Here is a 26291-nt window from a genome sequence, read left to right on the forward strand (position 1 = left end):
TAAATATTGTATTTTCGCCTTACGCGACTTGTTTAGACTTTCTGTTCTTAACCTGTGTAAAATTACCCCATTTTAAGACTCCCTCCTTTTTCAGACCTTGTTTTTTTTTAGACTTTCTGTTCTTAACCTGTGTAAAATTACCCCATTTTAAGACTCCCTCCTTTTTCAGACCTTGGTTTTTTTTAGACTTTCTGTTCTTAACCTGTGTAAAATTACCCCCCTTTTAAGACTCCCTCCTTTTTCAGACCTCATTTTCGCAGATTTTAGGAGGTCTTAAAAGAGGGGTTCCACTGTACCTGTCACAACCCGGAGAAGACTGTAACTAATTCAATTGTTTAATCAGTGTGAGTAAACTGACACATGATCATGATCACCCACATATAAAAAACCACTGGTAAATATACATTTCCAATCATCACAGAAGAAATAACACAACATCAGCATCTAATCAGCACCAGCTGACTTAATTTTAACTGCATGTGGTAACAAAACGTGTTGTAAAATCTCAGTGAACTCAGATAAGTTCTTTCATTTACCTGTAATTATTTATTATGTCTGTCCCCCTGCACTACCATCACGTCGACGTTCTCATGAATGTTGTGTTTTATCTAAAATCAAACGTTCCATTAACTCACCTTTCTTGTTTTGTTTAACCTTTGCCGGATGCCGCTTTTGACTACACACTCCCGACAATGCGGGTTTGTCTGAACCCATACATTTGAAAGAGGGTTTTTACCGTTTATTCCTCTAACGACGATGCGGGTTTGTCTGAACCCATACATTTGAAAGAGGGTTTTTACCGTTTATTTCTCTAACGACGGGGTGGGTTCAGGGAAACCCACAGCGCTACTTCAGTGGTTGCATCGAGTTTCTCCCTTCACCGACCTCTTGCAGGGGAGGGAGAGGGGGAGGGAGAGGGGGAGGGAGAGGGAGAGGGGGAGGGAGAGACTGAGAGAGACTGAGAGACTAAGAAAGAGAGAGAGAGAGAGAGAGAGAGACTAAGAAAGAGAGAGAGAGAGACTAAGAAAGAGAGAGAGAGAGAGAGACTAAGAAAGAGAGAGAGAGAGACTAAGAAAGAGAGAGAGAGAGAGAGAGACTAAGAAAGAGAGAGAGAGTCTAAGAAAGAGAGTGAGAGACTAAGAGAGAGAGAGAGACTAAGAAAGAGAGAGAGGGAGACTAAGAAAGAGAGAGAGAGAGAGAGACTAAGAAAGAGAGAGAGACTAAGAAAGAGAGAGAGAGAGAGAGACTAAGAAAGAGAGAGAGAGAGAGAGAGAGAGAGAGTCTAAGAAAGAGAGTGAGAGACTAAGAAAGAGAGAGAGAAACTAAGAAAGAGAGAGAGGGAGACTAAGAAAAAGAGAGAGAGAGGGAGACTAAGAAAGAGAGAGAGACAAAGAGAGAGAGAGAGAGACAAAGAAAGAGAGAGAGAGACTAAGAGAGAGAAAGAGAGACTAAGAAAGAGAGAGAGACTAAGAAAGAGAGAGAGAGAGAGACTAAGAAAGATAGAGAGAGAGAGATACTAAGAAAGAGAGAGAGGGAGACTAAGAAAGATAGAGAGAGAGACAAATAAAGAGAGAGAGAGAGAGACAAATAAAGAGAGAGAGACTAAGAAAGAGAGAGAGAGAGACTAAGAAAGAGAGAGAGACTAAGAAAGAGAGAGAGAGAGACTAAGAAAGAGAGAGAGAGAGAGATACTAAGAAAGAGAGAGAGAGAGAGACTAAGAAAGATAGAGAGAGAGACAAATAAAGAGAGAGAGAGAGACAAATAAAGAGAGAGAGACTAAGAAAGAGAGAGAGAGACTAAGAAAGAGAGAGAGAGAGACTAAGAAAGAGAGAGAGAGAGAGACTAAGAAAGAGAGAGAAAGAGACTAAGAAAGAGAGAGAAAGAGACTAAGAAAGAGAGAGAGGGAGACTAAGAAAGAGAGAGAGACTAAGAAAGAGAGAGAGAGAGACAAAGAAAGAGAGAGAGAGAGACTAAGAAAGAGAGAGAGAGAGAGACTAAGAAAGAGAGAGAGAGAGAGACTAAGAAAGAGAGAGAGAGAGACTAGAAAGAGAGAGAGAGAGAGAGACTAAGAAAGAGAGAGAGAGACTAAAAAAGAGAGAGATAGACTAAGAAAGAGAGAGAGAGAGACTAAGAGAGAGAAAGAGAGACTAAGAAAGAGAGACTAAGAAAGAGAGAGAGAGAGAGACTAAGAAAGAGAGAGAGACTAAGAGAGAGAGAGAGAGAGACTAAGAAAGAGAGAGAGAGACTAAGAAAGAGAGAGAGAGAGACTAAAAAAGAGAGAGAGAGACTTAGAAAGAGAGAGAGAGAGAGACTAAGAGAGAGAAAGAGAGACTAAGAAAGAGAGAGAGACTAAGAAAGAGAGAGAGAGAGACTAAAAAAGAGAGAGAGAGACTAAGAAAGAGAGAGAGAGACTAAGAAAGAGAGAGAGAGACTAAGAAAGAGAGAGAGAGAGACTAAGAAAGAGAGAGAGAGAGAGACTAAGAAAGAGAGAGAGAGAGAGACTAAGAAAGAGAGAGAGAGAGACTAAGAAAGAGAGAGACTAAGAGAGAGAGAGAGACTAAGAAAGAGAGAGAGACTAAGAGAGAGAGAGAGACTAAGAAAGAGAGAGAGAGAGAGACTAAAAAAGAGAGAGAGAGACTAAGAAAGAGAGAGACTAAGAAAGAGAGAGAGCGAGAGACTAAGAAAGAGAGAGAGACTAAGAGAGAGACTAAGAAAGAGAGAGAGACTAAGAAAGAGAGACAGAGAGAGAGACTAAGAGAGACTAAGAGAGACTAAGAGAGAGAGACTAAGAGAGAGAGAGAGAGACAGAGAGAGAGACAGACAGAGAGAGAGAGAGAGAGACAGAGACAGACAGTCAGATAGACGGATAGACAGACAGACAGACAGACAGAGCAACTGACAACAGACATACAGACAGAGAGATACGGACAGACAAACAGAGAGACCGACAGTCTCTTGGAGACAAACAGGCAGACAGACACTGTTCCGCCGCTTTGGTAATTATGGGTGTAGCAGAACCCGCGCCGTCGGCAGAGGGATAGTTACAATCACTACTACTCTTTAAAAGTATGGGTATGTGTGAACCCGCGCCATCGGTAGTGTTTATGTAAATTATCATAATCAATTAATTCTGATGTTTTGTCATGTACACACTAAAAATTTGCAGACAGAGAGCAAATTAGGTGTGTGAGAGATACTAAAAAATTTCAAAACGATACCTTTAATGGTTCCAGAGTTACAATGATTTTAGTGTGTCTCTGGGTACAGGTGAACCCAGGAAGCACGGCAAAGGTTAATGTTTTGAATGTACTGAAGCCAAACAATTTTCCTAGTGTAATGCACATGGTTGAAATAAAATCCATCTTGTCTTTTCTTATTCAACGAACTACAGTTCCAGTAAGTATGATAGTACTTGGCATCTAGGCCACTTTGATAAGGGGTCACCTCCCGATCAAGCACACTTAGCGTTGTCTATACATTAACTTGACGAAGTATACTTGTCAGAAGAGGACACCTGAATGTAGGAATGGTCCTGACAGACCCCAAGGGTGTCCTCTAGTCACAGGTGTACCCATTGAACAAGTAAAATGACACACAATAAATATATATATCATTATAAGCTACCTGCCTTCCCATGCACAGGAGATTGTATCCAACCACCGGTCAATAATTATTTATTCCTGCATGCTTATTATTTACTGCTGTATGCTTACCCTTACTACTACTTACTAGTAGTAAATAGTAGTAGTAAGGAGACTGTATGGAATAAGGAGTAAATATATGGAATAAGGAGTAAATAATGATCGACCGGCGATTGGATACAAGCTCCTGTGTTCCCATGTAAACCAATGTAAATACCCACAGATCTGTCCATATCTTTACACGGAAAGGGAGCATCCCTACACTTAGACACATACCAAAAATCAACAGTCTGGCTGCTTCCTGTACAGGGTGGGATTTTCTCGGGAAATTGATTTTGCAGATTAGAGCAGCTAGGTGTCACAAATTCCCATTGCTTGAACAGAAAGCGGCCAGACTGTCGATTTTTCGGATGTGACCAAGTGGAAGGATATATATGCTCTCATCTCTTGTAAAAGTCTGGAGGGATCTGTCGCGATTCTAAACATGGATTACACAGGAAGGAAGGTATCTTTAACTTTCAAGTACAGTGGAACCCCCATTTTACGACCTTCAAGGGCGGGGATGTAGCTCAGTCGGTAGCGCGCTGGATTTGTATCCAGTTGGCCGCTGTCAGCGTGAGTGCGTCCCCACGTTCGGCGAGAGATTTATTTCTCAGAGTCAATTTTGTGTGCAGACTCTCCTCGGTGTCCGAACACCCCCTGTGTGTACACGCAAGCACAAGACCAAGTGCCCACGAAAAAGATCCTGTAATCCATGTCAGAGTTCGGTGGGTTATAGAAACACGAAAATACCCAGCATGCTTCCTCCGAAAGCGGCGTATGGCTGCCTAAATGGCGGGGTAAAAACGGTCATACACGTAAAATTCCACTCGTGCAAAAACACGAGTGTACGTGGGAGTTTCAGCCGACAAACGCAGAAGAAGAAGAAAAATAACAAGTCGCGTAAGGCGAAAATACAATATTTAGTCAAGTAGCTGTCGAACTCACAGAATGAAACTGAACGCAATGCCATTTTTCAGCAAGACCGTATACTCGTAGCATCGTCAGTCCACCGCTCATGGCAAAGGCAGTGAAATTGACAAGAAGAGCGGGGTAGTAGTTGCGCTAAGAAGGATAGCACGCTTTTCTGTACCTCTCTTTGTTTTAACTTTCTGAGCGTGTTTTTAATCCAAACATATCATATCTATATGTTTTTGGAATGAGGAACCGACAAGGAATAAGATGAAAGTGTTTTTAAATTGATTTTGACAATTTAATTTTGATAATAATTTTTATATATTTAATTTTCAGAGCTTGTTTTTAATCCGAATATAACATATTTATATGTTTTTGGAATCAGCAAATGATGGAGAATAAGATAAACGTAAATTTGGATCGTTTTATAAATTTTTATTTTTTTTTACAATTTTCAGATTTTTAATGATCAAAGTCATTAATTACTTTTTAAGCCACCAAGCTGAAATGCAATACCGAAGTCCGGGCTTCGTCGAAGATTACTTGACCAAAATTTCAACCAATTTGGTTGAGAAATGAGGGCGTGACAGTGCCGCCTCAACTTTCACGAAAAGCCGGATATGACGTCATCAAAGACATTTATCAAAAAAATGAAAAAAACGTTCGGGGATTTCATACCCAGGAACTCTCATGTCAAATTTCATAAAGATCGGTCCAGTAGTTTAGTCTGAATCGCTCTACACACACACACAGACACACAGACACACACACACACGCACACACACACACACGCACACACACACGCACATACACCACGACCCTCGTTTCGATTCCCCCTCGATGTTAAAATATTTAGTCAAAACTTGACTAAATATAAAAAGGAGGAAGGCTTAAATGGGGGGTGGGGTGTCTTTCAAGGGGGGTTCCACTGTACCCAGTAACCAAATATCCTTCACTAGGTCATGGGGTGCGCTACAGTTCTTCTTTTCCCTGACTCTGAGCCTCTGAAGCTGCTGGGGGAACTGTCAGGCGTCCCGAAAACAGGACGACATCTGCCCGCGCATCGAGGATAAAGAAGAGGAATGGATGATCAGCGATGAAAGGGTAGAAGACGGGTAGGCTTCGTTTCATCATCCTGACGGCCGTCGCTGCTGCTGCCTCTGTTCCTTCTTCATTGACCTCCACCACCGCCTTCACAACATTAGAAATCACAAAAACGTCTTTTACTCTGTGTGGTGTTTACACATTTCACACACAAACACACATTTATTCACCAATGGAAAAGATTATCGTTTACACACATGTATGCACTCACATACAGACACACACACACAAAAACACACATACATATACATGCACGCACAAAAGGTGAGTCATATTAAAAAAAATTTGTAAAGCTTGTCGGCGATCCTTTTGGGTGATCATTATGTTGTTCGTCCTTCATTTTCGAAGCTGACCACAGACTAATGGTTTGCTTGGATGTCTGTTTGGTCTAATGGTTGCGGAGGTGGCTCAGGTAAGGCCAACACAGTGGAACCCTCCTTTTAATACCCCCCCCCTCCCCCAATTCAAGACTTCTTCCATTTGAAGACCCTGTTTTCTTAGACTTTCTATTCATAAGCTCTGTAAATTGACCCCCATTTAAGACTCCCTCCTTTTTAAGACCTAATTTGGTCACATTTTTGGAAGTCGTAAAAGGGGGGTTGCACCATATCCGGGCCAAGAATCCCCTCTCACATGCAGGGCACACATGGGGATTTTTTTGCTTTTGTTCATTTTCATTATTTTATTGTCCCATCGCTTGGAAATTTGGGTCGCTTTCTTCCCAGCGGAAAGCTAGCAGCAACAGAGGCGCGCTACTCAGGTGTATGTGTGTTTAAGGTGTAATCAGCCACCTGCACTTATGGCAGAAGGACCGAGGTCTTTTACGAGCCACAGTGGTGACACGGGGTGGGACGTGGCTTCCGTCTCTGAGTCTGCACTTTACATTGACCCGTGTCCGTCCTGGCCCGGAATCGAACCTACGACCTTAGGATCACAAGTCCAGTACTCTACCAATTGAGCTACCACGAGGGTCATAATGGGCAGGTTCCACTGTACCTTCCTTCCCCTGTAAACAGTGGAACCCCCCTTTTAAGACCCCCCAATGCGGGGATGTAGCTCAGTCGGTAGCGCGCTGGATTTGTTTCCCGTTGGCCGCTGTCAGCGTGAGTTTGTCCCCACGTTCAGCGAGAGATTTATTTCTCAGAGTCAACTTTGTGTGCAGACTCTCCTCGGTGTCCGAACACCCCCGTGTGTACACGCAAGCACAAGACCAAGTGCGCACGAAAAAGATCCTGTAATCCATGTCAGAGTTCGGTGGGTTATAGAAACACAAAAATACCCAGCATGCTTCCTCCGAAAACGGCGTATGGTTGCCTTAATGGCGGGGTAAAAAACGGTCATACACGTACAATTCCACTCGTGCAAAAAACACGAGTGTACGTGGGAGTTTCAGCCCGCGAACGCAGAAGAAGAAGAAGAAGACCCCCCAATTTAAGACTCCCTCCTGTTTAAAACCCCGTTTTCTCAGCTTTTCTCTTCATAACCTCTGTAAACTTACCCCCATTTTAAGACTCCCTCCTTTTTAAGACCTGATTTTCTTAGATTTGTTTAGGTCTTAAAAGGTTGGTTCCACTGTACCATGCTCTCAATCATCTGGATCTGGATCTTTTACGTTGCAGGAACCACTGTTGGTCATCTTCGCAACGGATCATAACATTTGTTCCAGACTTGTACATGCGATATAATCAGCGTCCTTTCATATACACACCAATAATGAACAGCCTAATTGCTGCAATCTGTGTTGTGGTGTTTTTTTCAAACTTAATTTTGCTACCGACACCTATGGGCAGGGATATAGCTCAGTTGGTAGCGTGCTGGATTTGTATTCAGTTGGCCGCTGTCAGCGTGAGTTCGATCCCAGGTTCGGCGGAAATTTATTTCACAGAGTCAACTTTGTGTGCAGACTCTCTTCAGTGTCCGAACCTCCCCCCGTGTACACTACATTGGGTGTGCACGTTAAAGATCCCACGATTGACAAAAGGGTCTTTCCTGGCAAAATTGCTTAGGCACAGTTAATAATTGTTTACCTATACCCGTGTGACTTGGAATAATAGGCCGAAATGGCTGCAATCTACTGGCCGTATAAAATTTCATCTCACACGGCATCACTGCAGAGCGCCTAGAACTGTACCCACGGAATATGTGCGATATAAGACTCATTGATTGATTGATTGATGTTAATCTGCAAAATCAATTAGACAAATTGCGAATATAACTCAGGTTTTTATAGGTTGTAAAAGCGTGAATACTTTTGCTTTTACTAGGACAAACATTGGAGGGGCCAATCACTAGCGAGGGGTGTGTCGGAAACACGTGGACAGGAGCACGTGTGAATTTATTCGTCTGGGAAAAAGCAAGGCTATTCACTCTTTCACAACAAATACAAACCCAACAGAGTTATTCCCAAACGTTTTCTATTGAGCAAAAAATCACCACTGATCGACTGCACAGGTAAAGCTGTCACACAGTTTATTGCAGGAATGTGTTGAAGTTGAGGGATGCTCTTATCATTACTCATGCAAAAGCCTGGACATATATGTGTTGGTTTATATGACTGATTATATGTGGTAATACAGATTGTATGTTTCAAGTGGCAGTTTGATTTGTTCAAGGATTAGAAGGACCTGAAATGATGCTGTATGAACTGATGGTTTGCACAAGTATGTGAGTGTGTGTGTGTGTGTGTGTGTGTACGTGTCTGTCTGTCTGTGTGTCTACGTTTGTTTGTTTGTTTGTTTATTTGTTGCTTAACGTCCAGCCGACTACGCAGAGCCATATCAGGACGAGGAAGGGGGGATGAAGGGGGCCACTTGTCAAGCGATTCCTGTTTACAAATGCACTAACCCATTTCTTGTGTCCCAGCAGGCTTTAGTAAAACTAAATTAATACCTACTGGAAGATTACCAGTTTCCAGTATGTTAAAATAGGCTTAACCTATCTACTGCTGGGCTTACATCAGAACACTAACAGATTAAACTATACATGAATCGCGAGACAAGCGGCAAGAGAAGAGATTTTTGGAAAAAATACAGGTGAATGAGCAAGAAGGCAGAAAAAAGAAAAGAATTCATGAAGAAAAAGAGAGCATAACAGGAAAGAGGAACCAAAAATCTACCTAACAGCAAACTAGAAAGCTCCTGCGGTTTGTTTGTTTATTTGTTGCTTAACGTCCAGCCGACTACGCAGAGCCATATCAGGACGAGGAAGGGGGGGATGAAGGGGGCCACTTGTCAGGCGATTCCTGTTTACAAATGCACTAACCCATTACTTGTGTCCCAGCAGGCTTTAGTAAAACTAAATTAATACCTACTGGAAGATTACCAGTTTCCAGTATGTTAAAATAGGCTTAACCTATCTACTGCTGGACTTACATCAGAACACTAACAGATTAAACTATACATGAATCGCGAGACAAGCGGCAAGAGAAGAGATTTTTGGAAAAAATACAGGTGAATGAGCAAGAAGGCAGAAAAAAGAAAAGAATTCATGAAGAAAAAGAGAGCATGACAGGAAAGAGGAACCAAAAATCTACCTAACAGCAAACTAGAAAGCTCCTGCGGTTCCAAAAACAGGAGGGGCCTTTAATTTCATAACCGCAGTGCCCCACTGCGGGAGTGTGTGTGTGTCTACATGGGGGTGTTATAGAAAGAATCATGCACTTAATCACACACACCATCTGACAAACCACAGAAAACAAAAGGATTTCAAATGGTTTTTATTAAGCATAAAAAAATTGTAATTTAGATATCACACTGCTTAACTGTATACATACAAACTTCGGTGTACACATAAGCAATTTGCAATCCTTACATCAACCAAAACATGTAAATAATTATGTAGAAGAGTTTATACAACTTGTTTCACATGCTAGCAACGTAACAAGTGACAGGGTGGCGCAGTATTCTCCCTTTTACGGCAGCTGCTCTGCATTGACGGAGTTGTCTCCCTGCCTTGAACATGAGCTATTTGTATAGTAGCTCTACATTTCTGGTATGTCTGTCACCTGGTATGCTCTTGCTAACCTTCATTTCATTGTTCATTTTCATTACTTTATTGTACCAACGCTGGGAAATTTGGGTCACTTCCTCCCAGTGGAAAGCTAGCAGCAACGGAGTCGCGCTACCCAGGTGTCTGCACTTATGGCAGAATTACCATTGTGGTGACACGGGGTTGGGACATGGCTTCCGTCTCTGGGTCTGCACATAAAGTTGACCCGTGTCCGTCCCGTTGTCACGAACTGAAAACTCTGCCTGAACAATCCCTCTCAATGCGGTCAATGGCAATGCGCATGCGCTAACATGGGGAGATTAATCAGGTCGGGAACAACCTAACCCTAACCCTTACCCTAACCCAACCCTAACCCTAACCCATGGTTCGTTCGTTCGGGCAAAAGGTCGCATTTTTTAAATCCAAGATTGGCGCATGCGCATTGACCGCATTGAGAGGGATTGTTCAGCAGAGTTTTTAATCCGTGACACGTACCGGCCCAAATTCGAACCTGCGACCTTTCGATCACAGATCCAGTGCTCTACCGGGTCCCCTTAGCGTTTACATAGTTTTTATAGGGCTATATAATTTGCCTATATAACCTCATTCTTGCTTGACTCGCTAATAATTCGAGTGTTTCATACCCTTGGTTACCCACTAACTAAAGATAATAATATGAAACGCTGTTTTGCATTGATTAACTTGGGAACATGACTGTAAACTACAAACAAGAACAAACTGGATTGTTCTTATCTCGACCCTCTCCCCTACACAACCCCTTCCTTAAAGGAACATTTAGAAATCAAACCTCAGACATTTCAAGGTTTTGTAATTAGAACATGTATTCTGTGTTCAGTCAGTAAAACCCTCTAACCTGTTCAGATTGAAGCTGATACGTGTACTGAACACTACTCCCCAGGGATTAAATTAAGCTCCCTAAGGACAATAAGTAAACCAAAAACCAAAACAAAACATTCCACCCTTAATCTGTATTTCAATCCCATTCCCACACTTAAATGGTACACTGTGATACAAAAATTGCAAATAAGAAGAAACTTGTAACACATCACAAATGTGTATATATATATATATATAAAGCAACAGGAGCCGTGGTAAAGACAAAACAATCGTAAATGGCAAAATTTGGATGTCAAATTTGGGGGCAGAATTACATGTGTGAACCTCGTGAAAAACATATAAAACTATTTTTGATGTACACAACATACAAAAGATATGTATAAATCTGTGGTATCAACAGGTAATATGATTAATTAACAATCACAAAACAATCAAGGTCCATGAAACAAGAAAGGAAGGGTGATCGACACACCTGTCACAGTTTAGCAAAATCAATGTTCATTTTCTATCCATTTCACATCTTCTTTTGGATGCAAACTTCAGCTAGGTCATTATGTCGATTTAAAGAAATCATTGTCAATGTCAACCTGTAAAGATGTTTTTAGCCATACAGGTAGAACATCGCTCTATAGGTCACAATACTAAAATTGAATTAAGTTTTAAAAAGACCAAAAAATACTGTACTCACGTGTTTGACGAAGACTAAACGAATAACAAATCACGACGTTTTGACCACTAGGGTCTTCCTCAGGCACAAAACACAGAAAAAAAGAAGACAGACAAATCTAATGAAACAATTTATTAAAGTTCTCCAAGTCCAAGCAACTATATACATGCAGTTCTTCCTTTTGCTGAGTCTGACTCTCAGGCAGTTGGGGACGTTAAATGACACCAAATTATTACACTGAATTCAACCAGTAATTAAAAAGTGCTCAAACTCCAAGCAACTAAATGCAGTCAGTTTTTCCTGGTGCTGAGTCTGACTCTCAGGCGGTAGGGGGCAATGTCAGCCGGCCACAAAACAAGATGACATCCGCCCGCTTATCGACGATAAAGAAGAGGAAAGGATGGTCAGCGGTGAATTGAGGACCGATGACGCAGCACATTAACTCTATGACAATGCCAGTCGCTGCTGCAGCCTCCGTTCCTTCTTCATTGACCTCCACCACCGCCTTCACAACACAAATTACAAAAATATCTGTACAAAATTGCTTAATATCTAAAATGTTTCATTTCATTTCATTTCCATTACTTTATTGTCCCATCGCTGGGAAATTCGGGTCGCTTCCTCCCAGTGGAAAGCTAGCAGCAACGGAGTCGCGCTACCCAGGTGTCTGCGTGTTTAGGTGTATTCAGCCACCTGCACTTATGGCAGAATGACCAAGGTCTTTTACGTGCCATTGTGATGACACGGGGGTGGGACATGGCTTCCGTCTCTGGGTCTGCACATAAAGTTGACCCGTGTCCGTCCCGGCCCGAATTCGAACCTGCGACCTTTCGATCACAAGTCCAGTGCTCTACCAACTGAGTTTTCCTGAGTCCTTACTGATTTTAACACTGTATAAACATTGCTCCCTATATACTGGTTCTATCATTTCCTCCATAGCTACCACTATTTGTTTTGTGATTCTGTGATAATAGCGCTTAAAGGCCAAAGTCTGCCTCAAATGGTTTACAGAATGATTTAAATCTTCTCACAAAAAAAGCAGTTCTAACCTTAAGAAACACACTTACAACAGCCATAGACCTATATTAGACCTAAATATAGGTCTCTGCAACAGCATTTAATAGCATTAAATGACACATTTCGTTTGAATGGCTACATTTAGCTTGCGTAAACCACACACCAGATTTCGTTTTTATTTTTTTACCCCTGAGTCATCGTTTCTTTCTTTATTTGGTGTTTAACGTCGTTTTCAACCACGAAGGTTATATCGCGACGGGGAAAGGGGGGAGATGGGATAGAGCCACTTGTCAATTGTTTCTTGTTCACAAAAGCACTAATCAAAAATTTGCTCCAGGGGGTTGCAACGTAGTACAATATATTACCTTACTGGGAGAATGCAAGTTTCCATTAAATTACATATCTTATCCCGACTCACATATAGCATTAACCTCTGGTTTAAGTGCCGAGACGCTGAACTACGCTTCACCCCTTAAGGGGAAGTAACCCTAAAAAAGAACAGCCCAGAACCCGCAAGCTGGGTCACAGGTCAAGGCCATACCGTCACGTGACTGATGACGCGAGACCGCCGCCGCCATGTTGGAAATACCTCACTCTTTCCTCAGCGGTCCTAGCGCTAGGACGTTGTTCTCTCGAGCTACGCATTTTGGCTTTCAGCCTGCTGCCTGGTTGGCAGTTTATCTTCACCCCGGTTCTTCTTCACGGTCTCTGCTTCTACGGCTGTATTGGTGAGATCGTTCTTTGTTTGTTTTACTTGAATTTTTGCCTTGTGTCCGTCAACTTTGTTGTTGTTGTTCTACTCTCTGTGAGTTGTTTCCAACATGGCGGACAAAGAGAAGAAAAAGCCTAATACTCGACAGTTAGTTGCTGATTCTTCCCCTGCTAGCAGTCAGATAAAAGATAAACCCTAAGGGACAACGGTTACGCTTGTAAAACCGGTGTCTAATGCTTCGCTTTCGGTTGATATTTTTGACCCAGCAAGCCCTACCATGCCCGTTCTAAAAGAATCTAAAAGCAGGAGTAGGGCTCGTTCAGCTAAGCCTAAGAAGAGTGATAAGCAAGATTTCTCTTCCCTTTTCTCTTCTTTCTCCTCGCAAATGAATACCATGTTTTCTCAACAGCAGCAGCTTGCCGCCGACTTACAGGCTACGCGAGATGAGTTGCGTTCACTGCCTAAGGGTGTTGGCGATGTTTCTTCACTTTCCCGCATCCAGTTTCCTCCTTCGGCCACAGTCACGTCAGCGGACTTGCGGGCGGAAGAACTGGCGCACGCCAGCTTCGGAGAGATGGTCCCTCGGGACACTGTTGCTTCTGCACAGCAGGCACTCTCCTCAGGTACGTTGGGTTCGCCGGTAGCCAGGCTCTTTGGCGAAAGCGTTCCGCATAGACCGCAACTAGTAGCTCCCCCGCCTCATAGGTCAGGGAGTGAAAGTTCGACATACCTGGGGCAAACGACTCACACGAAGCGGAGCTCATGGGGTGTTGACGCGGGAATGCAATCGATGTTACATGGGTTCGCCGGTAGCCAGGCTCTTTGGCGAAAGCGTTCCGCATAGACCGCAACTAGTAGCTCCCCCGCCTCATAGGTCAGGGAGTGAAAGTTCGACATACCCGGGGCATACGACTCACACGAAGCGGAGCTCACGGGATGTTGACGCGGGAATGCAATCGATGTTACATTGATCTGGAGACCAAGGTGCACACGGGCTGTCTATGACTTCCCCCGTCGGTGTACTTGCGTCACCACTTCCGCCTGGGCAGGAAGTTTGGCTCCATGCAGGCACTGCACCGAAGTTCTATACTTCCGGTTTGCAGTCAGCCTCGCTTCCGGTTGATCATGTCCAAGACTCGGCGAGTCACGCGGACTTTTCGACTCATACGGAAGCGGAGTCGGAGCTCGACGATCATCTCTCATTCAATGATGACGACGTTGAGTTCCAATTACCGTCAAAGCTGAAGCCAACCTTAGCTATTGCAGCACAGGTCGCTTACAATATTTTCCTGACGGCGTTGTTTCATAGGCTGGACTTGTCTTACCCCCGCCATCAGCGGTGGGTGACTTCCGGCCAGCACCGACATCAGCTTGTTTGTTTGTTTGTTTATTTGTTTGTTGCTTAACGTCCAGCCGACTACGCAGAGCCATATCAGGACGAGGAAGGGGGGGATGAAGGGGGCCACTTGTCAAGCGATTCCTGTTTACAAATGCACTAACCCATTACTTGTGTCCCAGCAGGCTTTAGTAAAACTAAATTAATACCTACTGGAAGATTACCAGTTTCCAGTATGTTAAAATAGGCTTAACCTATCTACTGCTGGACTTACATCAGAACACTAACAGATTAAACTATACATGAATCGCGAGACAAGCGGCAAGAGAAGAGATTTTTGGAAAAAATACAGGTGAATGAGCAAGAAGGCAGAAAAAAGAAAAGAATTCATGAAGAAAAAGAGAGCATGACAGGAAAGAGGAACCAAAAATCTACCTAACAGCAAACTAGAAAGCTCCTGCGGTTCCAAAAACAGGAGGGGCCTTTAATTTCATAACCGCAGTGCCCCACTGCGGGACCGACATCAGCTGAAGATTTTCAGTTCTCTGAGTTGAGAAGAGATTTCCTTGGCCATTGGTTCTGGCCACTGAGGTTGCTTCTAGTTATTTACGGAAGGGGTGACGACTGCTTCTCATCTTGCAGCTCCACCACCTTCTGCATTTGGCACATTGCCGGCTACCTCCGGTTCTGCTTCGCGGTTTCGGGTTGTGGTAGCGTTATTTCTTTACCGGTTCCGCACAGCATGGCTGCACGGTGTTCCGGTACTGGGGGACAATCTTTTCCGGCTTCGGCCAATGATGGTTCTGGGAACGATGACTCTTTGCCAGTACAGTGAAAACTGTCAAATACGGTCACTGGACTTAGCGGACACTCGCAGAATACGGACAGTCAGTCTCGGCACGGACTGCTTTACACTGTAAAACACCTGTACGTTACGGCCACCTCGGCATTACGGACGCGGACACGTATTTTGGGTCCATAATAAGTCATATACCTGCTAAATACGGACATCCACAGCAAGCTGGGAAGTTCGATCGACGAAGAAGACGATAAATCGATCAGTTGATATTATATATACCTTTTCGGTATCTGAGCAGCTCTCGCGAGACATGCTATTTGTTATGCTTTGAACATCGCGAGAACTTCGAACCTTGGCTTGTGCAGCTCGCACGAGATCGCTGTACCGCATGCTTTGCTATGCTCTGAAGTTTGCGAGAGATTACGAGAGCTTGGAATACCGATAGAGTCTTTTCTTGGTGAGTGTTTTAAGTCGACGCATTTGATTGGCTGCTAGAGTTCCAAGGCAGCCAATACAACGCGTGGAACGTGTTCGGCGGAACGGAAGTGAAAGTGTATGAGTGAATGTATCTTCTCTTCGAAAGAGTGATTCGTGTTTAACAAGATGGCAGCAAGAAATTCAAATTCAAGAAAAGGAAGAAATGCGCTGACTTTAGAACAAAGGATAAATGTTGTCAAACAACTGGAAAGTGGGAAATCCTGCCGAACGATTGCACAAGAGCTTGGGTGTGGGAGAACGCAGATTTCGAAAATCAGCGTCGATCGGGAAAAAATAATGAAGTTGTGGGAATCGGGAGACGGACGTGCTGACCAGAAATGGGTTTCGAAGAAGACAACCGAATACGAAGAGCTAAATGACGCCGTGTTCGAGTGGTTTTCAACCAAACGTGCGAATCACATTGCCATCAATGGTCCACTCAGACAACGCTGGACAAATTCTTTCAAAAGCTGATGAGTGCAGAATGAAGTGAATGTGAATGTCTTGTATGAATGAGATCCAGTAACTTTTTAACAATTTAAATTTATACAGTTGATATGATAAAAAGCTTTTAAACTTGTTTTACAACAGTCAATATTAAATGTTTCTCTATTTAATCTAAACAGCTTCTGTTTTTCTTATAAATGTACATGTACATGTGCAGTACTCTCTCTCTCGCTCTCTCAACTTGACTTTGTCGCGTTTACTTGCACCTGTCTAATAAGGACACCTGCAGAATAAGGACACTTTTGTCTGGTCCCAAGGGTGTCCTTATTTGACAGGTTTTACTGTATAAATGTATACATCTACAAGCCCAAAACCAAACAAGAAGAGCAAACGCTCGATCGAGTCACTTTCGCAGTTCTGAATATTATATGAGGCATCAGATGGACAGGAAGAAATTGCTATTCACAACACAATGAGTCACGTTCACATAAAATTTGAGCCCGGTCACTTTTATAGTTTCCGAGAAAAGCCCAACGTTAAGTTGTGTGTTGCCGAACAGAAAAGGCTAGTTATCTCCCTTGTTTTTCTGATAACGTTCGTAAAAGGCTACAGATGTAAATACTTTGATGTAAAGAATAATCCTACAAAGTTTCAATCACATCCGATGAACTTTGTCAAAGATATAAAATGTCTAATTTTTCCTTTGACGCTGACCTGTGACCTTGAAAAAGGTCAAAGGTCAACGAAACCATCGTTAAAGTGTAGAGGTCATTGGAGGTCACGACTAAACAAAATATGAGCCCGATCGCTTTGATAGTTTCCGAGAAAAGATATAAAATGTCTAATTTTTCCTTTGACGCTGACCTGTGACCTTGAAAAAGGTCAACGAAACCATCGTTAAAGTGTAGAGGTCATTGGAGGTCACGACTAAACAAAATATGAGCCCGATCGCTTTGATAGTTTCCGAGAAAAGTCCAACGTTAAGGTGGTGTCTACGGACGGCCGGCCGGCCGGCCGGATGGCCGGCCGGACAGACTAACACTGACCGATTACATAGAGTCACTTTTTCTCAAGTGACTCAAACAAATTACAAATAAAAAAGCACCACATCTTTAATGAAAGCACAGATAAAAGGCAATAGACCCTATTGGTATTCCAAGCTCTCGGAAGCTCTCGCAAACTTCAAAGCAATTAGCATTTAAGAATGTGGTACAGCTATCTTGCGAGAGCTGCGAAGGCCGACTACGCAAAGTACACTTCGTGAAGCTTGCCGCACGAAGCTTTAGCGCTGAGTTTTCGGTAAAAAGACTTTACAAAGTCTTTGCAAAGACGACTTCGGGCACAATTAAGGAACGTCTTAAGGTCAAAGATGGCATGGAGTTTTGGTCCAAAAACTTGTTTTGGGTTCTCGGCATTTATAGGACTGCTTTGAACTCCATAGAATCACTGTGCGATGTAATTTTGTCATTGTAAACCACTTTCTTGCAATAAAATTATTATTTTTAAAGTATTTTATTAATATCTAACACCTTTTTGAAAACTTTTGACTCTGTTTTCTCAGAATGATTTTTTGAGTGTCAGTGCCGTCATTGGCTTACTGTTCGCGTTATGCCAAATTTCATGATGAGACAGATGTCAATACTGTTCGTCAAAAGGCACACTACAGACAAAATAAGGCATCATTAAAATAAACAGAAAAACACAGTTTCAAAATCTGGCAGTACTGCATGCACTAGTTATCAAATCTCTTGGCAAACCACAACTAATTCAACGGTTCCAATCTGAGTTTGTTTGTTTGTTTGTTTATTTGTTGCTTAACGTCCAGCCGACTACGCAGAGCCATATCAGGACGAGGAAGGGGGGGATGAAGGGGGCCACTTGTCAAGCGATTCCTGTTTACAAATGCACTAACCCATTACTTGTGTCCCAGCAGGCTTTAGTAAAACTAAATTAATACCTACTGGAAGATTACCAGTTTCCAGTATGTTAAAATAGGCTTAACCTATCTACTGCTGGACTTACATCAGAACACTAACAGATTAAACTATACATGAATCGCGAGACAAGCGGCAAGAGAAGTGATTTTTTGAAAAAATACAGGTGAATGAGCAAGAAGGCAGAAAAAAGAAAAGAATTCATGAAGAAAAGGAGAGCATGACAGGAAAGAGGAACCAAAAATCTACCTAACAGCAAACTAGAAAGCTCCTGCGGTTCCAAAAACAGGAGGGGCCTTTAATTTCATAACCGCAGTGCCCCACTGCGGGTTCCAATCTGAGTAAGTGACAATGAAATCAGCATGGAACCAACAGCACCTGTTTGAACTGCATGTCAATTTCCCAACCAGGTTTTTGATGCTCAATGAACAATTGCAGTTACAATCAAACAGTGGAGTAAAATGACAATAAATCAGAACCATTAATCAGCCACCATCTATTACATGTAACTGCATGTTACATGTATCACCAAACAGGTCTCTAAAAGCTCAGTGAACTATATGGGTATAATCAGTACATATGTAGTAGTAACAAGACAACAAAATCAGTACCAAATCAGTGTCTATCTAAACTACATGTAGATTTCTGAAAGCTCATGCAGTGAACAAACGGTTCAAGCAGTAAAAGTAAAATGACACCAAATTAGCACTTAATTAAACAGTTCTCCAAGTCCAAGCAACTACAGTTCTTCCGTTTGCTGAGTCTGACTCTTATGCGGTTGGGGGCAGCATCAGCCGGCCACAAAACAAGATGACATCTGCCCGCTTATCGACGATAAAGAAGAGGAAAGGATGATCAGCGATGAAAGGTCGAATGATGGGCATGCTACATCTCGTCATGACAACGGCAGTTGCTGCTGCAGCCTCTGTTCCTTCCTCGTTCACCTCCACCACCGCCTTCACAATACAAATTACAAATATATCTGAACAAAATTAGCTTTTTATCTAAAATGAATTCCTGAATCCTTACTGATTTTAACACTGTATAAAAATTGCTCCCCATATACTTGTTCTATCATTTCCTCCAAATCTAGCACAATTAATTAAACCAGTAATTAAACTGTTATCAAAGTCCAAGAAACTAGAGTTCTCCTATTTGCTGACTGAGGCTCAGGTGGTACTAAGGGCAGGGGCAGGCAGTCACAAAACAAGATGACATCCGCCCGCTTATCGACGATAACTACTAGGAAAGGATGATCAGCGTTGAAAGGTTGAATGATGGGCATATGCATGCAGCAACCCCCCTCATTTCCTCCATAGCTACCACTATTTCTTTGATGATTCTAAATCTGTGATAGTGCATAAATATAATATAAGACAGATTAGATAAGAAAACTGTAAAGTCCCTTTTCATTTTACACAAACATGGACATTTTCCTTTTTATACATGTAGCTGTGATCATTTACGAGTGTTCATTGCCCGCATAAGCTTCTTTCCTGACGACTAAAAACAAAAACGGTTGCAGAGTACGACGCATAGTCTGGAGCAGAGCTCTGCTTTGACTCTCCCTCCATATAAGCATGTTAATGTATTTGCAACAAAAAAAGCATTAGTGACAATTCAAAATCCTGAAATACAGAATATAAATAAAAAAGACAAATGAAAAAGTGCCACATCTTGAATGAAAGCCGAAATAAAAGGCGATAGACCCTATTGGTATTCCAAGCTCTCAGAACCCCTCACAAACTTCAAAGCATAGCAATTAAGAATGTACGAGGTACAGCTATCTCGCTACTCGAGATCTGCGAAGGCTGAAGTTCAAAGTTCTCGCAACTTTCCTGTTTGGTCAATTTCTATTTTCATCTCTAATTACACATGTGCATAAGATAACATCACACAGTAAATATCACACAGTAAAGTTGTGAGACGAAAAAACCCAATTAACTGTTTGCTTGAATATCAAAAACCAAAGGCAGGGAGGTATCCTATTCTTCAGTCCAACAAGTAAATAAAAAATATGACATTTGAAAAAAAATCTTAGACTCCCGCCCGCCGCCACTACCTTTTCTTCTTCTTCTTCTTCGTTCATGGGCTGAAACTCCCACGTTCACTCATGTTTTTGCACAAGTGGGTTTTTACGTGTATGACCGTTTTTACCCCGCCATTCAGGCAGCCTCACGCCGCTTTTAGGGGAACTATTTTATCTTAAAGTGCAGCAATTTAAAAGTTGACAATTGTTCCTCCAAGTTCAGAGAACTACGGTTCTTGCTTTTTCTGACCCTGTCCACTCTCAGAGGCGGCAGAGGGTAGCGTCAGGCGGCCACAAAACAAGATGACATCCACCCGCTTATCGACGATAAAGAAGAGGAAAGGATGATCAGCGGTGAATTGAGGACCGTCAATGTAGCAGCATAAGTTAATGACAACGCCAGTCGCTGCTGCAGCCTCCGTTCCTTCCTCGTTGACCTCCACCACCGCCTTCACAACACATTGAATTACAAAAATATGCGTACAAAAATTGCTTAATATCTAAAAAAAAATCCTGAATCCTTACTGATTTTAACATTCTAAAATTGTGCTCTCCATACACAGGTTCTATCATATTTCCTCCATATCTATCACTATTTCCTTTGTGATTTTAAATCTGTGATAGCGCATACATATACATGTAGCGGTAACATTTACCAGTGTTTGTTGTCCTCACAAGCTTTTCTTTCTTTCTTTATTTGGTGTTTAACGTCGTTTTCAACCATTCAAGGTTATATCGCGACGGGGAAAGGGGGGAGATGGGATTGTTTGTTTGTTTATTTGTTGCTTAACGTCCAGCCGACTACGCAGAGCCATATCAGGACGAGGAAGGGGGGGATGAAGGGGGCCACTTGTCAAGCGATTCCTGTTTACAAATGCACTAACCCATTACTTGTGTCCCAGCAGGCTTTAGTAAAACTAAATTAATACCTACTGGAAGATTACCAGTTTCCAGTATGTTAAAATAGGCTTAACCTATCTACTGCTGGACTTACATCAGAACACTAACAGATTAAACTATACATGAATCGCGAGACAAGCGGCAAGAGAAGAGATTTTTGGAAAAAATACAGGTGAATGAGCAAGAAGGCAGAAAAAAGAAAAGAATTCATGAAGAAAAAGAGAGCATGACAGGAAAGAGGAACCAAAAATCTACCTAACAGCAAACTAGAAAGCTCCTGCGGTTCCAAAAACAGGAGGGGCCTTTAATTTCATAACCGCAGTGCCCCACTGCGGGAGGGAGATGGGATAGAGCCACTTGTTAAGTGTTTCTTGTTCACAAAAGCACTAGTAGTTAATCAAAAATTTGCTCCAGGGGCTTGCAACGTAGTACAATATATTACCTTACTGGGAGAATGCAAGTTTCCAGTACAAAGGACTTTACATTTCTTACATACTGCTTGACTAAAATCTTTACAAAAATTGACTATATTCTATACAAGAAACACTTAACAAGGGTAAAAGAAGAAACAGAATCCGTTAGTCGCCTCTTACGACATGCTGGGGAGCATCGGGTAAATTCTACCCCTAACCCGCGGGGGGTGTCCTCACAAGCTTCTTGCAGATTAAAAACAAAAACAGTTGAGTACAATGCATAGTCTGAAGCAGAGCTCTGCTAATTAAGACTCTCCCACCATAAGCATGTTTATGTATTTGCAACAAAAAAAGCATTAGTGACAATTCAAAATCCTGAAATACAGAATATACATGTCTAAATCTACAAACAAAAAATGACAAATAAAAAAGTGCCAAATCTTGAATGGTAGCCGAAATAAAAGGCGATAGACTCTATTGGTATTCCAAGCTCTCAGTCAGGCCCTCGCAAACTTCAAAGCATAGCAAAGAATGCACGTGGAAATGCTATCTTGTGACTTGAGAGCTGCGAAGGCTGATGTTCAAAGTTCTCGCAACTTTCCTGTTTGACCATTTTCCTTTTTCATCTCTAATTACACATGTGCATATGATATATGACAGCAAAGTACAATTTTACATATCACGCTCATAACTTACGGTAAAGTTGTGAGACAAAAAAACAACATAATTCTTTGCTTGAATAAAAACCAAAGGCCAAAGCAGCAGGAAGGTATTCTATTCTTCAGTCCAACAAGTAAATAAAAAATATAACACATGAAAAAAATCTTAGACTTTTCTTCTTCTTCTTCTTCGTTCATGGGCTGAAACTCCCACATTCACTCATGGTTTTTTTTAACGTGTATGACCGTTTTTACCACGCCATTCAGGCAGCCACAGGCCGCTTTTTGGGGAACTGTTTTTTTCTAAAAGTGCGGCATTTTGAAAGTTGACAATTGTTCCTCCAAGTTCAGTGAACTACAGTTCTTGCTTTTGCTGACTTTGTCCACTCTCAGAGGCGGCAGGGGGCAGCGTCAGGCGGCCACAAAACAAGATGACATCCGCCCGCTTATCGACGATAAAGAAGAGGAAAGGATGATCAGCGATGAAAGGTCGAATGATGGGCATGCTCCTCATCATCATGACAACGCCAGTCGCTGCTGCAGCCTCTGTTCCTTCCTCGTTGACCTCCACCACCGCCTTCACAACACACATACACACGGTTCATGTAGAGTTGAGCACGGTAACTTTATGCAATCTGAAAGCAGTCTTGCATGACATTTCAGTGTGTCGGAAAAGAAGGAAATGGTTTACAGAAGTATAAGCCTTCACGGTCCACCAAGCCATGCAAATCTTCATATAGGGCTATGACCTTAGTGAATAAACCATCCATCTATCAATCCGTGCAAACCTTCATATAGGGCTATGACCTTAGTGAATAAACCATCCATCTATCAATCCGTGCAAACCTTCATATAGGGCTATGACCTTAGTGAATAAACCATCCATCTATCAATCCGTGCAAACCTGTTTCCACACACCAAGCAATGAGTCATTTAATTTTAAAGAGAGGCACATTACAAAGCATATGGTTTGAAACATACTGCACTTGGTTATAAATACAGCTGGCTACCGAGCCAGTCACCAATGTAATCATGAAAAGCACAGATACAAGTGGCTACAGAGCCTTTTGCCAATGTAATAAACGGTACAGATACTGTACATGTTGTACAAGTGGCTACTGAAGGTATAACCAATGTAGTAAATGGCACAAATGCAGACTGCAATAGGACCAGTATTGCCAAGGAACATGAGGTACAGATTGGTACTGAACATAGTGCCAATGTAATCAATGGCACAGATACAGCTGGCTACTGAACCCATTGTCAATGTAATGAACGATACAGATACAAGTGGCCGAACCTATGCATAACCAATGTAATCAATATCATAGATAGCGGCTTACCTATTGCCAGTATAACCAATGACACAGATGCAGAAGGGAACTGAATCTATTGCCTATGTAATGAATGGCACAGCTACAAATCGATACTGAATCTATCGCCAACGGCACTGATGCAAATGGTAACTTAACCTACTGTCAACTCTAATCAATGGCACAGATACGAATGGCTTCTCAACCTATTGCCAATGTAATCAAACTGGCACAGATACAGTTTGCTACTGAACTTACTGGCATAAAGTAACCGATGTCTCAACCTACTGCCAATGTAACCAAACTGGCACAGATACAGGTGGCTTCTGAACCTATTGGCAAAGTAACCGATGTCTCAACCTATTTCCAATGTAACCAAACTGGCACAGATACAGTTTGCTACTCAACTGAACCTACTGGCATAAAATAACCGCTGTCTCACCCACTGCCAATGTAACCAAACTGGCACAGATACAGGTGGCTTCTGAACCTATTGGCAAAGTAACCTATGTCTCAACCTATTGCCAATGTAACCAAACTGGCACAGATACAGGTGGCTTCTGAACCTACTGGCAAAGTAACCGATATCTCAACCTATTGCCAATGTAACCAATCTGGCAAAGATACAGTTTGCTACTGAACCTACTAGCAAAGTAACCGATGTCTCAACCTACTGCCAATTAATGTAACCAAACTGGCAAAGATACAGTTTAAATAGCTACTGAGCCTACTGGCAAAGTAACCGATATCTCAACCTTTTGCCCATGTTAAACCAAACTGGCACAGATACAGTTTGCTACTGAACCTATTGCCAAGGTAATCAACGCAACGTAGGAGTTCAGTGACAGACTTGAAAGGGTAAATTACCAATATCTCCGCAGATCCTCCGGCCAAAGAAAAGAAAGAGCTACATTTTGCCCCTTGACGCTTCACTTAATTTAGAGTCAAAGGCTTCTCACGCCGATATTCAAGATTGTATTAATGGTACCTGCAATGTGCGGCCCATCTGGGAAGAGGACACCTCCCATCAAAAGACACCTATTGTCTCTTTGTTTATTATCTTGACAAAAATGGACAATCATGACAGGCCACCTGCAAATCAGGGACACTTTTGGCTGAATGTCCCGCCAAGGTTGTCATTTCATCACAGGTACCATTGAACTTGCACTGCTGGCGTTTAGCTCATTATTGAATAGCAATATTGTATTGTAAAAGTCTACATTCCTGTGCAGACTATCTCTTTTGAGCGCAAATGAGTTAAAACACACACACACACACACACACACACACTCACACACACACACACACACACACACACACACACACACTCACACGCACACACTCACTCACACACACACACACACACAACCATAATCAATCAATCAATTGACATCAAAACAAATAATTTTCAATTTGCGTTTGTTTGTTCCAGTATTACAAAAGAAACAGGCGCAGAAAATTATTGAGACAGAACCAATCGTCTAATCTCCAACATTCAACTCAATTGTCCAATCTCCAGATTCAGTCATCTAACAAGTAATTTTCAAAGTGGATTTCAAAGTGCATTTATTGTTACTTGAGTGTCTGGTAGGCAGATGTTTATATGCAAGACTATAAGTATAACATCCAGTTATGCCTGTGTTGCACATTCAGTTCCAGAGCTATGCTACATGTAGTAGCCAAACCAATTCCTTGTAGAAACTGGAATAAGTCGATGAACTGGCCAAACACTTCACGTGACACTCCTGACGTTTCACATATTTTTCAGTGACGAAGGAAAGGTCAGCGCCTCTTGGATAGTCTTCACAGAAGACCGAGATCATTCTCAACCCAATCAAGCCTTTGTCAACTGTCCAGCAAAAAGAACCACCTCTGCTCGTTTGTCAATGAGGAAGAACAGAAACGGACAGTCAGCGATAAACCTCACACCATGTCTATGTCTACGTTTCCTGTTGATTCTTACTGCCGTCGCTGCTACAGCCTCTGTGCCCTCTTCGTTAACCTCCACCACTGTCTAAACAACAAAAACGAATCTAGACCAGTTATATAAATATCTACACGCTGCATGGTTAGGGGGAAGGAGGAGGGAAGGGGGGGAGGAGGGAAGGGGGGGGGGGAGGGAAGGGGAGGAGGGAAGGGGGGAGGGGAGAGTGGGGGAGGGGAGAGGAGGGGGCTGTGTGAGTGGTGGTGGTGGTGGGGTACGTAGCTCAGTTGGTCGAGCACTGGATTCGTGATCCCTGGTTCACACTCTCAAAGGTTTGGTTCCAAGCCAGGACGGATACAGGTCAATGTTATGTGGCGACTCAGAGACTGTATCCATGTCCCAACCTCATGTCACTGTCGTGGCACGTACAAGACCTTGGTGATCTGCTAAAAGTGCAGGTGGCTAATTACACCTAAACACGCACACACCTGGCTAGCAGGACTCTTGCTTGCAACTAGCTTACCACAGGGCGGAAGCGACCAGAATCTCTCTCAGCAATGGGATAATACAGTATAAATAAATAAATGAAAATTTAGAATAGGCAAACTAACAGCAAGCCATGCAAAGCGTTAACAAATGTGCCCCTTGAACCAAATTTTAAGCAGGACAGAAGCGTGTGAATGACATTACGTTCAGCAAACTAGCTAACCTAAGAAGAACTTAAATGAATGAGCAACATTAAACTCAATATATATATGTTTGTGAACATGATCCTCTGTGTGTGTGTGTGTGTGTGTGTGTGTGTGTGTGTGTGTGTGTGTGTGTGTGTGTGTGTGTGTGTGTGTGTGTGTGTGTGTGTGTGTGTGTGTGTGTGTGTGTGTGTGTGTGTGTGTGTGTGTGTGTGTGTGTGTGTGTGTGTGAGTGTGTGTGTGTGTGTGTGTGAGAGCAAGCGAGCATGCTGTATCTGTTTCAATGAGTGATTTCTCAGAAAGTCTTGATGTTTTTAGTGCAATTGTGAACTTTTCGTGAACTACCGTATTTTCCGGGTTACAAGGCGCAATCCAGTCACCCATTGGGCGCAGGGGGCCGATAGGGTGCACCAAAATTGAAAAAGTATACC

At 42.5% G+C, this 26291-nt stretch overlaps 1 protein-coding gene and 2 long non-coding RNA genes across 11 annotated transcripts in view; 1 reads left to right on the forward strand and 2 right to left on the reverse strand.

Moving 5' to 3' along the window:
- Nucleotides 1-26291, reverse strand: part of LOC138945596 (uncharacterized) — a 290703-nt gene that overhangs the window by 103462 nt on the left and 160950 nt on the right. The gene's annotated exons all lie outside the window — the stretch shown is intronic.
- The window catches only part of LOC138945585 (leukocyte elastase inhibitor-like), a 32286-nt gene continuing 9287 nt past the window's right edge, over nt 3293-26291 (reverse strand). For 2 of the 9 annotated variants that reach the window (XM_070317034.1, XM_070317027.1), the window contains exon 4: nt 20434-22511. In XM_070317034.1, coding sequence (XP_070173135.1) covers nt 22290-22511 — 222 coding nt within the window. In that variant the 3' untranslated portion in view covers nt 20434-22289. Of the gene's footprint in view, nt 5787-9399; nt 11717-12400; nt 20412-20433; nt 22512-24209; nt 25262-26291 lie in introns of those variants that run through there. The other 7 variants (XM_070317033.1, XM_070317035.1, XM_070317029.1 and 4 more) reach the window with 6 other exon arrangements.
- On the forward strand, nt 12837-25150 carry LOC138945594 (uncharacterized). Its single transcript, XR_011449044.1, has 3 exons — nt 12837-12956; nt 22328-22544; nt 25016-25150. It is a non-coding gene; the product is annotated as an uncharacterized lncRNA (long non-coding RNA).

The sequence above is a fragment of the Littorina saxatilis genome, linkage group LG13 (genome assembly GCF_037325665.1).
Source record: "Littorina saxatilis isolate snail1 linkage group LG13, US_GU_Lsax_2.0, whole genome shotgun sequence".
Taxonomy (NCBI): Eukaryota; Metazoa; Mollusca; class Gastropoda; order Littorinimorpha; family Littorinidae; genus Littorina; species Littorina saxatilis.